We start from the raw sequence: 16,907 nt of genomic DNA on the forward strand, positions 1-16,907 counted from the left end.
CTTAAATTGAAAATCCCAGTCTTCACACAGAACCTCTCGGTTCGTAAGCCAAGCACTTTAACACTCAGCCACCGCCCCTCCATCTTGTTTTAATGCGGCTCAAAATAATAGTTTAAAAAAAAAAAAACAACTAAATCCAAACCTGTTGACTGAATGACAGGATATACATAAATATGTACAAAGTTTACAGCCTAATTTAACATTAAAATTGGTCCAATACCTTTATTTTGCAACATAAGGGATTTTCATAGCGATGCGATGCAGGAGTCCAAGAATTTCATCTTTCTTGTAACAGCTAGTTATCTAGGTAATAAAAAAAAAAAGGGATGCAAAATGAATTTTTTAAATATCTGCGATTTATGTGTTGATTATTCTAAATATATATGTTATTAAGTATAATTATATAATTTTGCCGTTCTAAAAATAATCTGTACCTAAAATGAGCGACTGAGTTAATGTGTATACACTGGTATGGCCGTGGGCCTCAATTATGAATTATTACTATAGATGAAAGCAGATATTAAGTTGATTTGATTTACGTTGCACTAATCTTAAAGCAACTATAACATATATTATGATTTAGTTTTCATGGAAAAGATAGTTTTCAAATGTAAGTACTCCAGCTTTTGAGAAAAGCCACGTGATAATATTGATAAAACAACGAAAAAAAAACGTTTCACGTGATAGCCATTGTGTATTACGTAATTTTTATTGAAGAGATAGAGAATCACGTGGCTAAATGGTGTTTGTTTACGAATGGTTAATGATGTCCATTGAGCTAGATCTACATCATAATTGAATAAATTGACATGCAAGTTAGAAACATACAAAATAAACATTCAAGTTTAAGTTCCACCAGCGATTAGATGAGATCTAATCATAAATCGCGCTTTGGGGATCATGATTATCACTGTCAGTATCATCTAGATGTAGAGTAGATCTAAAATAGTCTAAATAGGCCTATATTAAGATCTAATTTTTTTTTACTCAATTTGTCTTTACTAAACCATAGTTACTATAAGGTCCAGACATATATCTATATCACAACGTATATAGATCTATATACTATCTAGATATAAGATATCTACCCTAGTAGACCACATGGAAAGGGTTGCCCGACCAAGCCAGGAAAACCAATGACTTGGCAGAATTTAGGTCATTGGTTAACATGCATGACCAGGGAGGAAGTCCTCAATACTGTGAAGAGACGAAAACTGGGTCGGATCGGTCATATAGTATTTTGTAACCCTAGCTGCCAAAAATCATCCTTCAGGATACAGATCTACAGTGGAGGAAGCACGAAAAAAAAAAGGTTGTCCAAAGAAAACTGGCTAGACAATGGAAAAGAAAGGACCGGCCTCTCTATTGACATTCTGTTAAGAACAACAACTGACCGGGAAAGTGGCTGATTTGGTTACACTGGACAAATGATAAGGATGACATGTTCATTAAAAAAATCTGTATCTGTATAAAATACCAAAATATGGAAGTACTGAAAACATTTATTTTAATGAAACTTTTGGGACGATCCCTTTTTAAGGAAAATTTTATCTATCATACCAGTTAGTCAGTTAGTCAGAAAATGGATGAAGTTTTTTAAATCTAATCAAATATAATGTAAGGAAGTTTTACTCTCAATGCAGGTCGATCCAAGTGGCTCGTGGAGTAAATTTCTTCTTTGGCATCATCATTGATTTCTCAAAAAGGTACGATGCGCGAAAAAACATGCGCGACGGCATTCCGCTTATAAAAAAACTCAAAGCTGATGTTCCATTAGTATAGTTCCATGATCTACCACATTACAGAGGTTGTTTTGCACAAGAGTGAATCTAAAAGTTTACATTTACAGAAGGGTATTAAAGTAAGACAAATGAAACCATTTAATTAGATTTGGTAGGTCAAATTTATCAAAGCACAAGGGAAGCATAAGATGTGTTTTTTTTTAAGTGTAGTAGGGTTCAGTTCATGTCGACAAGGGTTTCATTTAACATTTGTAAAAGAAATGCTTTTAATTACACATTAATTAACAGATGAAAATATTTTTTTATTGAGGAGAAAGCACGAATTAACTTAGATATAGCAGAATAAGCGGTGATGGAAATTACATTTACCTAGAGAGAATGAATTAAAGTAAAGTAAAAGATTAAAGTTTTCCCCTTTCAAACCCTACAATCTATGGGGCAGATGATGTTAAGGTCATCTGTTTATTTGGCCAACGGTTAAAAGCAGGGTGTTATGTGGCCAGCACAACGACCAAGTCAGACCAACCGTCTTTACTTTCTCCTGCTTAAGTCAGCTACCCATTATAGTTGGATGAGCGTTCGAAAAATACCGAAATTCAACATTAGAATCTTTATCTAAATTTGAACTCAGGACCCCCAGGTTCGGAAGCCAAGGCTTAATCACACAGCCACCACGCCCCCAGAGGAATGCATTACAAACACAAAACACTAAGTAAAGATAAAGGCATATTTTATTATTCCATATGCTCTTTCTTGCCCGAATCAGTCAGGAAAATCAAAGGCATTCACGACTAGATTAACACGTGGATACGATAGGGCTTAGTTATATTCTTTAAAAAAAAAACACCTCTGTAATGTGTAAGATAATATAACGCATTACACCCGTGCACTTCTTGGTCGTGGGCACATTCTTGTATGCTTTGCAAATCCTGGTCGCAAACTGCAGAACTACAGAGGAGGATCCTTGCAATGGAATTGAGAAGCTACAGAAGGATCCCATTTATCACATGCAAAGTTGATATACTGCATCACAAAAGAGTAGATTCAAAACAAGATCACAAAGACATTGGGACCCACGATGGCCTGCTGGATATTGTCAAAAAGAGACAACTACTCACGAGGTCCCCTTGGTTCACAAGGTTCTTAATTGCCGGTCCGTAATATTACAAATAAAAAAAAACAACATTTCAATGCAGCATTTTAAAAGGGGTTTTGTTGATGTGTTTGTCTAGTCTTGAAACCAGGAAATTCATCATTTCCTGTCATTGAAGTTTCAAAACAACTCGTATCCCTTTCCAACTTCATTGTATATTATCACCACATAAGATCCAAGCTATTGATAAACAGATTCTTTTAAATTTTCTTTGAGCCATTATTTTTTACATTTTCAAGAGGATAAAAATTAGCCCCCTTTTTTTATGAACGACATAAGCCTAAAGCTTCGTTTACAAAAACAGGTAAAGAAAAAGATTGTTTTTACTATTTTGAAGTCACAAATTCGGAGTGGGCAGAACCAGGAACCTCATTGTTTTGAAACGTTTCAAGAAAACAGTTTTAACGATTTTCCTAGAAATGTGACACTTGTGTATAGGTTTAAAAAAAAAAGCTCGTTGGCCAAACTGGGTAAACTCTAGTTTGACCGGTATAATGAAAAAAAATAGAGAACTAGAGAACTAGAGAACTACATGTTGACTATGTTCAACAGACTACACCTCTTCTGGTATTTCCGCATGTAGGCCTTAGTCGTTAAAGAGTAAAGAGTTTAATAAATTAATAGTATAGAATATTTTGCGAACCGTCATCTAAGTCTAGATCTTAAAGCAGATCATTGGAATATTATAAAAGGTAGTATATTTATACATTCGCTTAATAAAACAAAATAAAATCGTAAGAATCAAATACAAGTCAATCTCAGTACAAATACAAACTTACTCTCTGTGCAGTTATGTCCCATGTAACCGTCTTGACATCCTTCCAAACATGAGCCAGTGATGTGATTACAATTTTTAGTTCCTGCACAATTTACACTGCAGAAGTGTTGGAAACTCTGACCATAGTGACCCTTGTCGACATGAACTGAAAATATTTAGGTCATTTATATATCCCAACATACTAGCCTCTGGTAAAATAAATGAATAGAACATCTTCAGTGAGCTATTGTCCATGCTCTTTTGTGGACATGTAGAGAAGGTTGGATCTGGGAGAAGATTTCAGTGCTTCCTTTAAGCAAAAACTAATTAACCCAAATCAGGATTCAAACTCATGAATTCGTAATACATCCTGTGCTGTAGATAACATTCAGCATATCAATATTTATACACAAAATCAGTCATGGTGGCTAGCGCCTTTACATTTCCCCAACTAAAGTTGACCATTAGAGCTTGGTGGACATCCAGAAGATCTTGAAATTATCTAATCCCAGCTGACTAAGACGTAGTCTCTATATTATGTCTAGTTGTTATGGTTATAAAGATTAATGGCTGAAAGATTCAAATATATTCTTTTAATTTCAACTTACTTTCAGTACAGTTATGTCCCTTGAATCCGTCTTTACAGCCTTCCAGACATGAGCCATTTATATGGTGACATTTTTCATTTCCTAGGCAATTGAGGCTGCATCTTTCTTGGCATTGTGAACCATAATAACCAGATGGGCACTCTGAAAATATTTAGGTCATAGAAAAAAAAATATATGCAATAAACCATTTGTGGTGAAACTTAGATTTTTTTTTTGTTTTTGATACCTTTACTATATAAAAACAGTCTTTTTAGCGGCCCTCGAAAGGGGAATAGACGCTATTAGCTTTGTGTGGTCTGTTTAGATCTCAGAAACTAAAAGAGAAAATGAAAATCAAACATCATAATATTTAAGATCATTTAAAGTTCTGATACAACGGCTAATTTGTCCATTTCCGAAAGTGAACCATTTAATTTTAAAAATTATATATGCAAGCAGATTTAAAAAAAAATAAAATTCACCACTTTGAAATGAAAAACTTCAGGGGAGATAAGCTTATTAAAAAGGTCACAGGCTTCTTCATTAATAACTCAAGCTTAACTCATAGATTCACGCATTGGTACAAACATTTGCATCTAAGGTCACAATGGAAAAAGTATCAATGTAGCAGTGGTGTCAAGCAGGGATGTGTGCTCGCACCTACTCTGTTTTGGCACATTCTTCTCCTGCCTACTGCATTATGCATACAACGATATCAACGAAGGTGAATTTCTTCATACAAGATTTTCTGGAAAACTATTTAATGTATCAAGGCTGTAGGCAAAAACCAAGGTTAGGAAGTTACTCATCAGGGAACTCCTGTATACTGATGATGCAGCTACTGTGGCTGATTCTGATACTCAGCTTCAGTCCCTGGTTGACAAACTATCTGCCGCTTGCCAGAAGTTCGGCTTAAATATTAGTCAAAGCAAGACTAAGATACTAGATCAGAACACAAATACTGCACCTCACGTAACCATTAATGGTGAATGAAACCAGCACGTCTCACATAACACTGATGAAGTATTATACACACACACACACACACACTAGACATGAAACACACACACTGGACATGACCTTCTGACACGCTGGACGCAGAAAATCAACTCAGTTACACTACAATCACCCCGCCTAAAAGTTATAGGAACATAAACATGTAAATAATAGTGAAGGACAACGATATAGGAGGTCAAGTATCGCTATAGGATACTTACAGAGTTACCCCACAGCTATTGTACCATCATATTTTGATGCACGAACTCCTTTTTTTTAAACACTTTCCCTGGTTGAGTTAACCATGTCGGGAGTGATTTGCCGAAGGTGGACCTGCGATAGAACTTGAATATTCTCTCGTGCGGTGTCTCGTTTGTAGCGGTACAGAGCAGAGAACGAAGAGAGGACAGGGCTTCGTTTAACACCTGCTCCCATTTGGAAACCGGGAGTCCTTGAGTTTTTAAGGCCAGGGTTATAGCTTTCCATAATGAGCCGTTTAGCCTTTCTACTTGAGAGTTCCCTCTGGGATAAGTGGTCGTCTTGCTTGTGGCCACCCCTCTCTCGTGTAAAAATTCCTGCACCCTCTTGACATGAATGAGGTACCTCTATCAGAGTATACATTGTCAGGCATTCCGAATGGTCCAAATAAATTATCTAGACATCTGATTACTGTTGAAGCCGACATATCAGAAATGGCGTATGCAAACGGGAATCTTGAAAATTCGTCAACTATGGTTAGCAGGTATGTGTTCCGAGATGTAGAAGGGAGCGGTCCTTTGAAGTCCATACTTAGTCTCTGGAAAGGCTGCATCGCCTTAATCAGAGTTCCATTAAAATTACTGAAATATCTGGGTTCTACTTCGGCACAAATTCTGCACTGGTTGTAAACCAGCCTGACATCTTCACAAGAGAAAGGTAAGTTTTTCGCTCGCACTAAATGCCATAGTTTTGTTACTCCTGGATGACACAGAGAGTCATTGAGCAGTTTCAATTCATTTCAACTCATAGCTGACACAAACCCGTTTCTAGAAAACGTATCAGCCGCTACATTGTGTTTGCCAGGTCTATACAAGACATCGTAGTGGAAACAGCTCAGTTCCAGTCTCCACCTTTGAATTTTCTCATTCTTTGTTTTCCCTTTGCTCTGTTTGTCATACATGAGGGCCACAGAGCGTCGATCCGTGACAAGGGTAAAGTGATTTCCTGCTAAGTAGTGATACCATTTCCTTAAAGATTCTACAATGGCGTAGGCTTCTTTTTCTATTGCTGAGTGCCGCCTTTCACTTTTGGAGAGTGTTCTTGAAAAGAACGCTACGGGACGGCCATCCTGGTTGAGGGTGGCAACTATTGCAACATTCGAAGCGTCTGTTTCAACCGTCAGAGGTCGAGTATAGTCGATGGTGAAGATGGCAGCTTTCTCTAACTCCTGCTTTAATTCGTTAAGGGCTGTCTTTACTGTTTCTGAAAGAGGGAACGACGTGTTATTTGCCAAAACATTTATTTTGTTAGAAAAATTTGGGATCCACTGTGAGTAGTACGCCAACATGCCCCACGATTCGTTTTTGTGAGCGCATATCATGAGGAGGAGGAAGGTTTCTTAAAGCCTGGAATCTTTCAGGGTCTGGCTTGAGTAGGCCTTTAGAAATTTCGTATCCCAATAGGCAAACTTTGTCAGTGGCTATCGTACTTTTGTCTTCATTAAATGTGATCCCATACTTTCTAGAAGCATCTAGAAATCTTTGCAGATTCTCATCGTGCGACTCTTTATCATGACCACATACTGTTACGTTGTCCATGTATGCAAAGGTATCCTGCACATTTTCATTCTCTATAATTTGTTCTCAGACAAAATTAATTACGCATAATAAGAGTTGCGATGACATGGAGGCCATTACGAGGAAAGCGCCAACATCATAGTAAAACTTGGCGCCACACTCTTATGGAGGTCCTCAGAGCAGGTGCAAAGAGGCTTAAGACATTGCCAGTGACAGATTTTTGTGGAAGCAGCCATCCGCCCAATGCGCCGAACAACGCGGGAGGATCTAAGTCAGTAAGAATAGCACATAAGGTTTTTAAAATAAAACTTTTAATAGCAGGATAATGTAGTGTAGATTCCACAGAATATGCTTTTCGTTGGCTTTTAATACCGAAAATATTGCTCACAGCACACCCCCAGACCCCATGCTGGCTAATTGCCAGTGGCAATGGCGGGGAGTGTATACTTTTTCCATTACCTCCAGAAAGAATCTATTCTAGGGTACAATAAATGTCTTTCGAAAAAATGAAGGTTCAGAATATAAACTTTAATTATGTACACACACACAAACACACACAAAAAAAAAAAAAAAAAAAAAAGGTTACGCATATGATACAAACTCTCTTTGTTAAAATATTAGGTTGAGAAGATTAGTAAAGATTAAAATCTAAAAGATCAAGACCAAATAAATTCTTTTAATTCATCTTTCATTAGTTACGTCCCATGTAAGATATTCTCTGCCACACATTGTGTACAGTCCAGTGATGCCCAAAGTACGGCCCGCGGGCCAGAACCGGCCCGCGACGTAGTTTCATCCGGCCCGCCGAAACGTCGGCACAAAAGTAGAAAATCAAATCCTCACCCCTTCAAAACTGTTAGGGCCTCCACTTTTTCTCTGAAGGATTGGTACCATGACCTTTAACGATTGTGCGTTTATGAGTTTATGAAATGGGAATCTACCGAGAAAAGTGAATGGATCTTTTTTTGTGGAACATGATAATTAGCCAGCATATTTGTTTTGTAAAGAAAGTCTGGCTGTTTCAAAAACAAGAACATATACAGCGGCATTATAAAACAAATATGAAGGCCTTTTTGGTTTGAGCCGCGTATAACAGATTGGTCAAACTACGCCTAGAGATTGGAGGGTCGATGGGAATATTAATCAAAAAGAGACAAGAAAATAAGTTGGTGGTAAAGGTAGCTACAATGTCGCTCACATTTTAAGTAGAGAAATGATCCCATTTTTAGACGCGTAAAAAATGATGACTTTAAATATCCCATTAATTAATACTAGATCCAATATTTTCAAATAGTTTTTGGAGAATTTGGATTTCATTATTTTACCTTTTATTGATGTGGCCCGCGACACGCGTGTCGAAAGTTAAAATGGCCCGCAGGTTGAATTCGGTTGAGCATCACTGGTGTACACTCTCCTTTATACCCTTAAAGAAAACAACCTGCAAGAAGCAGGGGCAAGTCAATCTCAATACAAATACAAACTTACTCTCTGTGCAGTTATGTCCCATGTAGCCGTCTCGACATCCTTCCAGACATGAGCCATTGATGTGATTACAGTTTTTAATTCCTACACAATTTACACTGCAGACTAGTTTGCAACTCTGACCATACAGACCAGATGGACATTCTGAAAAATATTTGTCATACATATAGCCCTAAATCCTAGACTTGATTTCAATATATAAATATTCAGCACACGTCATTAAGTTTCTATATATTTTTTTTAGTACCGTATGTAAGAACATGTATTAGCTAAATTGCTAGTTTGACTATAAATTAAATTTAGTTGTTACGCTATAAATTTAAGATATTTGAGTGAAATTTCTTTTTTCGATCTTGCTATCTATAGGGAAGATGATGTATTGATCCTCTATTTCTGAAGACCGAGGTTAACAGGGTTGTTATGTGGCCAGCACAATGACCAATACATCTTATTATATATATCTATTGATATTCATACCATTATAATTATTCATATATCAGTTCATTTGTAAATATATCATTAGATTAAATTCATAATTTTATTTAAACCATCATGCACCTCGTTTATTAATTTATGTATAACAGAGTGTGTATGGTGTGGCTCACGGGCTGAATTTGGGCCTAAAATATTACAATTTATAAAATAATATAAAGCACACATTTGTAATTCAAAATTACTGTAATACATAGACACATTAATATTTAATAATAATTCAGTAATTAATATAAATAAAATCCTGACAATAACCATGTCATCATTTGAATTGTACTGTTATTGACCATTGATGTACGCACGCATTTTGAACCTTGAAGTGTAAGTTACTGTTAATTGATATCTCAACAGTCTTAACATCATCAACTGAAGTCTTGGTGAAACCTTGTGTAAAGGCTTCGTCACAATAGTTTGCAAAGGTTTGTGATCTGATTGTACAGTCACAGTTCTTCCAAAAATATAATGGTGAAAATGTTCAGCTGCAAACACTATAGCTAACATTTCCTTTTCTATTTGTGCATATCTGCACTCTGTTTCTGTCAATGATCTTGACGTATACGCAGCCCTGGCCTACGCTGTTCTCCTGGTACGTGAAAAATAATGGACGATTCCACACCTGTCAACTTTAACCTGGGGTCAAAATTAATGTTTCAAACCCCCTAGCTGACAAGAAAAGGCCCATCCACGTACTGGGTGTTAGGGTTAGGGTTAGAAAAAAATCGCCCCCCCCCACTCAAAAGTTCTGGATCCTCTAGTGTCTAGAGCAGTGATTCCCAAAGTGGTCTATATAGACCCCCAGGGGTCTATGAAGACCTGCAATGGGTCTACGAAAGTGAAAAAACAAATTGGGGTCTATGAGATGTCCACGGGGATCTACGACAGTAGATTTCATCTAAGCAGGTCGTGACTTTAATTTTTAAATTCCATTAATGTAGTTCTTCACACTAAGATATGATTTGTACCCAAGTTAATTCTTAAAATATTTATCCTGCTATTCAAACGAAAAATTGTTGCATTTAATTTCAATATTTATTTAAATAACTTCATTTTGTCTACATGTAAGTAATGTTAAGCAAAAGAGATGTCAACTGTCTAGCGGCTGATTAGTTCAAATTGTTCATTTCTTCTTTGTCAAACAAGCCCATTGCCTTTTTTATAAATATATGAAACTAATTGCGCTGGAGGATCATCTGAGACAAATGTCACACTGATAAAAAGATAAAGATTTGAAACTCTTTCGAACATTCAAAGATAAAGTTCAAAATCTCTCTTCAACACCATAAAGAGAAGATGATGGTTTGTGGACGTCTTACAATATCTTTTTACTTATAACAAAATAGGGAGCGCGGTGGTAGTGGTTAAGCGCTTAGCTTCGAACCTGGTTTTCTGGGTTAGACTCTCATTAAATTTTGAATTTCAGGATTTTAAGGGCTCCCGAGACCACCCAACTCTAATGGGAATCCTGACTTAAGTTAAGAAAAGTCAAGGCATCTGGTCGTTGTGCTGCCCGCATGACACCCAGCTAGTTAACCATTGGCCAAAAATAAACAAAAAACAGATGACCTTAACATCATCACAAGGTGTGAAAGGGAAACTTTACTTTTTTTTTTTTTTAAAGCAAAATACGGAAAACACCATAGTTAGATTTTTACCAGCCGTTGTAGTTTTAAAAACTGTTTTACACAAACCCACATCTGATATTATTAAAAAACATTTCTTTTAGCAACAATACAGTTCAAGGGCACTTCGGTAGCATGAGTTATAAAATTAAAGGTATCCAATGTAATTCTTTGCAAACGAGATATATACAGTTTGGGATCAGCAGCGTCACCGGCTCTGACAGGGTGTAGTGATTATGTGCTGCAAACTGCCTAAGGGTCACCGGCTCCTTAGTTTTCCTGAGGGTTAACCCACCTAACCTTTCCCATGTTTGAGTATATTTCTAAGGCAGACAAGTTTTGAATTCAGTTTTACTTCTGCTATGTGGGTAGCCAGCCAAGGCTAATGAGCCTTCATGTTTGAAGCTTCCTGGTTTAGGCGACAGTTGCTCGCCTATGCCCCTGCTCTTGTTAGTGAGAAAATCTTCGCGGACTCAATATTTGTGCCAGACGTGAAAGATCAAGAAATACACAAGAAACTGCTCTTTGCAAAAACTTTAACAATGGTAATTAAGGCAAATTATTAATTAATTTATATTTAGTGTTTGAAGCACTACTTCATAAAGCAACAAATTCCTATCTGAAACATAATATCCAAAGCAACGAATGATAAACTTACAAAAAAATGTATAGTGTGTTTGGAGATTCCATCAATAAATATTGTTATTTTATTGGCTTTAATTTGAATTTTGTCAATAATAAAGATAGATCTCTATATAGATCTTAATATGTAGCTTTCAATCACTTTTTTTCTTTTCAACTCACTACAGATAGAAATTAGTTTAAATAAAATGTTAATGAATTTGCAAAATTTGCAAGTTAAGCAGGGGGTCTACCGAAAGCCAGAAAACATGGCAAGGGGTCTACAAGACAAAAAAGTTAGGGAACCACTGGTCTAGAGTGTTACAAGATTTCTGTCTAAAACAGATCTAGAATCTAGATTCTACTACTAGATCTATCTTTGTATCTATATGATATTGACCATAGATCTAGATCTGCCATACGTATTTCAACGTTTCAAAATGACCAGGCCAATCGAATTTGTATAGACTAGATGAGGTCTAGAGCTACTTAATACATATCTAAAAGTAGAAAATCTTACCCGACTTGCACTCTTCCCCAGAGTAGCCAACAGGACAACCTGACACACAGCCTCCTGTACTGACCTTACACTTTTCTGATTGGTCGAAACAAAAGCAGTCTTTTTCACATTCACGACCATATTTGCTCCCGTTACAGAGGATATCTGTGAGCAAATAAGAAACATTGCTAATCTGCCCCGATTGTAGCATGTGTGATGCAGTCATGGCCCGTTGGTGTGCGGACAGACACGCCCATCTGACCAAAAAGTATAACCCACTAGATATAGGTAGCCGCACTACTGCCGTATGTCTTAGTCTTAGTCTTATCTTTATGTTATCTTATCCTTATCTTTATCTTATCTTTATCTTATCTTTATCTTATCTTTATCTTATCTTTATCTTATCTTTATCTTATCTTTATCTTATCTTTATCTTATCTTTATCTTATCTTTATCTTTATCTTTATCTTATCTTTATCTTATCTTTATCTTATCTTTATCTTATCTTTATCTTATCTTTATCTTATCTTTATCTTATCTTTATCTTATCTTATCTTATCTTATCTTTATCTTATCTTTATCTTATCTTTATATTATCTTTATATTATCTTTATATTATCTTTATATTATCTTTATATTATCTTTATCTTATCTTTATCTTATCTTTATCTTATCTTTATCTTATCTTTATCTTATCTTTATCTTATCTTTATCTTATCTTTATCTTATCTTTATCTTATCTTTATCTTATCTTTATCTTATCTTTATCTTATCTTACAAAAAAAGAAGATAATTACACCCTAAGTATTTCACGTGTTAATGTAGTCATGCTTATTAATCAATGACTTAAACTCTGATGAGTCGTTGGTTTTCCTGGCTGATTCAGGCAATCCATTCCATGCCATAATACCACAAGGAAAAACGAAAATCAACAGATTAAATGATAATGTGTCTTGTCTACAGGTAATTGAGGCCAAGCAAACATCCATTTATAGAGCTGTCTCTCTCCTCAGCATAGGTTTTCAAAAATATTTGCTTGAGAGTCATTATCCAGGTCGCATGTGATAGTTTTTTACAGTCAATCCAGATTCTCAACGAGGAGTCAGGAGTGGTAGAAGACATGATACCCTCTCTAAGGAGAAATTCCTTGAGAGAGACACACCCCTATCATCGTATTGGTTGATCTGGCGAAAGTTTTTGGCATGGTCAGCAGAAGAAGCTTTTAAGAAAAATAGGCTACCCTCCCGAACTACTTAAGTTCATTAATTGTTTTCATGGAGGTACAAAATGTACATTAAAATTTAACGAGCTCAATAAGTATCACCATAGACTATATATATACAGGACTGCCAACTGTGCGCACCACGCCAATATTATTCAATTAAATAAGTCCCGTACACCGAGGCGTCCTTGGTTGCAGTGTAGTGTTATAAGAATGACTTCCGGTGAATTAGTTTACTATATAAAGAAACCATCACTAAAGATAAACACTATGTTAAAAATATTTCTTAGTCATAATCATAGATATAAAAAAATATAGACTGGCCGAAGGAAGTAACTTCATGTAACTTGAAAACATGTATATCTATTGTATTCGGATTTCCGAATTATGAAAAATTACATGACCTTCATTATTAGATATTAAACAAAACACTAGTGAAAATATTGTAATACTTATATAGGTTATGGCTGAAATAGATATGAATACTTAACTTTTATACTGCTCATAAATGCATTAGAATAAAGTACACAAAATTGCAAGTCACAAATTTTCGTTTCATAAAACTCTTTAATCGACCAGTCTATATTTATTTATGTCTATGGTCATAATTTTGTTAACAGTGCGATAGACATAGCCAGATTTTTATAACAACAAAATCTGATTTACCAACTTAAAGCTGCAGAGTGAATACATAAACAATGTAATATCTAAAGATAACAACAAAAACCTATGGTCATACATTAAGTCTAAGAAAATGGAAACAACAGGCATAGCGCCATTAAAAGATGAACATAACATAATACATAATGATAATAAAACTAAAGCAAACATCCTAAACAAATACTTTGCATCAGCATTCTCAGCCCCAGGAGACAAAGACATATTACTGAATTTGAACCAAGTAAACAACATAGAAGATATAGTAGTACAAGAAAATGGAATTCAAAAACTATTAGCCAACACCAAACCAAATAAAGCTTCTGGACCTGATGGTATTCCAGCTAGATTACTCAAAGAACTAAGCAATGAGCTAGCCCCAGTGTTCAAAATACTCTTTCAGGCTTCACTTAACCAGGGCAGAGTACCAAAGGACTGGAAAGAAGCTAATGTCACCCCCCTATTTAAAAAAGGAGAAAAATCTGACCCAGGAAACTACAGACCAGTATCACTTACCAGCATCACATGTAAAATCCTAGAACACAATATGTAGCAACATCATAAACCACTTAGACAAACATAATGTCCTCACACCATACCAACATGGCTTTAGGAAATATAGATCATGTGAAACACAACTGATAGGACTAATTGATGATTTTTCAAAAGGTTTAGATAATAGTGAACAAATAGATGCTATCTTACTAGATTTTTCTAAGGCTTTTGACAAAGTCCACCACCATAGTTTGCTTAAAAAATTAAAATATTTCGGCATTAATGGTCCACTGCATCAGTGGATTAAAGATTTTCTGATAGGGAGAGAACAAACTGTAATAATAAATGGCTCTAAATCAACACCGATAACAGTAAACTCTGGTGTACCTCAAGGAACAGTCTTAGGTCCACTACTATTTTTAATTTACATAAATGATTTACCAAATTGCATTACTTCAGGAACAAAAGTCAGATTATTTGCAGACGATTGCATAATATATAGAACAATAAAAACAACACAGGACACAGATATTTTACAAAGAGAATTAGATGAATTACAGAAATGGGAATCAAATTGGAGCATGTCTTTCCACCCAGAAAAATGTCAGTTGTTAAGAGTAACAAAAAAACTAAAACAAATTAATTCCACTTATCTTATTCATGGCAAACCAGTAACACAGACTAAAAACGCAAAATACCTAGGTGTTATAATAAATGAAAAACTGTCATGGAATCCACATATTGATGAAACTACAAAAAAATCAAACAAAGCATTAGGATTTATTAAAAGAAATTTCTATAAATAAAATAAGAACATAAAACTAAAATGTTATTTAACCTTGGTTAGGCCAATAATAGAATATGCATCCTCCGTTTGGGACCCCTCAACTCAAGAAAACTCAAGAAAACATTAAAAAACTGGAACAGACACAAAATAGAGCAGTGAGATTCATAAGAAACGAATATTCACATTTGACTAGAGTAAATCACTTAATTTAGAAAGCCTTCAGGACAGAAGGCTCAAAAGTAAAGTAGCAATCATACATAAAACACTGAACCATAATCTTCAAATACAAAAACAAAATTTAATAAAATACTCTGAAAGACACAAAGATAAAGGCACATTCCTCGTCCCATATGCTAGGACAAATTTGTACAAACACTCCTTCTTCCCTAGTGCTATTAGAGCATGGAATGGGTTGCCTGAGTTAGCCAGGAAAACCAGTGACTTGGCTGAATTTAAGTCATTGGTTAATATGCATGACTGAATGCATGACGCGTAGGACGTAATCATCTTCTTTTTTCAAGTAACGTCTGTATTATATAAGATAAGAAGATAAGATAAGATAAAAAAAGAGCATTTACATAGTGTTCTAACTAGTTTATATATATATAGTGCATACTGCATGCTATCTTTAAAAAAAACTACAAATAAATTTTAAAAAATAGGTATAGAATCTAGATGTAAATAAAAGTTTGTAAAGATGTCAGTGTGTAGGCTCAGGGACTCACTATTGTTATTTTTTTTTAGATTGACTCACTCACAGACTTAACTTCTATCACCCATTATAGGCCTATAGGCTACCTAAGTAATAAATGATACTCTCAAAACTGTATTGACTCTTTCATTAATCGTTTATTTAACTCATATTAATAGTATACAATGTAAAAAGAAATTGTCAAATGTGATGAAAGAGAAATATATTATCCAAGCTGGCAGCATCATTCAAACATCGTGAATGTCATAAGTTTATACCGGAAGTAACTCGACTCACATTTTGGAGTTACGAAACTTATGCTTAGTTACCCTTGGTGTTGGCACTCCTGTATATATATAGTCTATGGTATCACTTTAACAGCGGTATCATCAGGGATTTATGCTCGCACATAATCTTTTGTTTTTGCATATAATCTTTTCCTGCATTATGCTTATATCGACATCAAGGAAGATGGATTTTTTTTTTGTACAAGATCCTCTTGACAACTCTAGATTGAGTGCAGAAAATCTTAAGTTAGAAACGTAGTAATCAGGGAACTCCACTTCAAGGAGGGTGCAGCTTTTGCTGCTGAATCTATTAGTCTGTTGCATGTCAGAAGTATGGCTTAAACATAAGTCAAAGCAAGACCAAAATGATGGTTCAAACCAGATGAAGTGCACCTCACATGACCATTAATGGCACAAAGTCTGGAAACAGTTGATCATTTTGTTTTCGTGGCTCCATTCTCACTATCTGGGCAGAGCAGCAACATTTTACTTAAGAGCAAAACGTCATCAAGGAAAACAAAGAAAACGACATATAAAACCATATTAAGACCAGTAACAAACAATGTAAGTGAGACCTGGATACTGACAAAGACAACCGACCTCTACTAAATACTTGGAAACGTAAATACTCAGAACATTTTATGGTAGTATATTATAGGAAACTGGATGGATGACAAGAGATGTATACATCAATTATATGAAGACCTAAGGATAGTGACTGAAACAAAAAAGAACACATTGCACTGTGCTTGTCAACTTGAAAGAAGTTCAGAGAACAGAGGAGCAAAAATTGTATACCGACAACAACAACAAAAAAAGTTAGGCGACCCAATGGCAGATCATTTATACGATGGATTAATGACTTGAAGAGGCAGATCTACAAAAACTCAAAGTTAGGGCATGTCTACGAAAAGCTCTAGACAGATCTGAATGAAAGGAGGTTCTGAAGCAGGCTATGTAGCACGACTGAGCTAGATGATTGGGTTATACAAAGACGCCAACTATAGTATTGCCAAGACAATAAAGACCGTGTCACGGCTGCAGA

General features: G+C 35.5%; 1 protein-coding gene across 1 annotated transcript in view; it reads right to left on the reverse strand.

Moving 5' to 3' along the window:
* The window catches only part of LOC106051907 (uncharacterized), a 32,106-nt gene that overhangs the window by 585 nt on the left and 14,614 nt on the right, over nt 1–16,907 (reverse strand). The window contains exons 7-10 of the mRNA XM_056031126.1: nt 11,745–11,888; nt 8,496–8,636; nt 4,261–4,401; nt 221–3,818 (exon numbers count right to left, since the gene is read on the reverse strand). Of these exons, the coding sequence (XP_055887101.1) occupies nt 3,637–3,818; nt 4,261–4,401; nt 8,496–8,636; nt 11,745–11,888 (608 nt within the window). The 3' untranslated portion in view covers nt 221–3,636. The remainder of the gene's footprint in view (nt 1–220; nt 3,819–4,260; nt 4,402–8,495; nt 8,637–11,744; nt 11,889–16,907) is intronic.

Source organism: Biomphalaria glabrata, chromosome 5 (assembly GCF_947242115.1).
Source record: "Biomphalaria glabrata chromosome 5, xgBioGlab47.1, whole genome shotgun sequence".
Lineage (NCBI taxonomy): Eukaryota > Metazoa > Mollusca > Gastropoda > Planorbidae > Biomphalaria > Biomphalaria glabrata.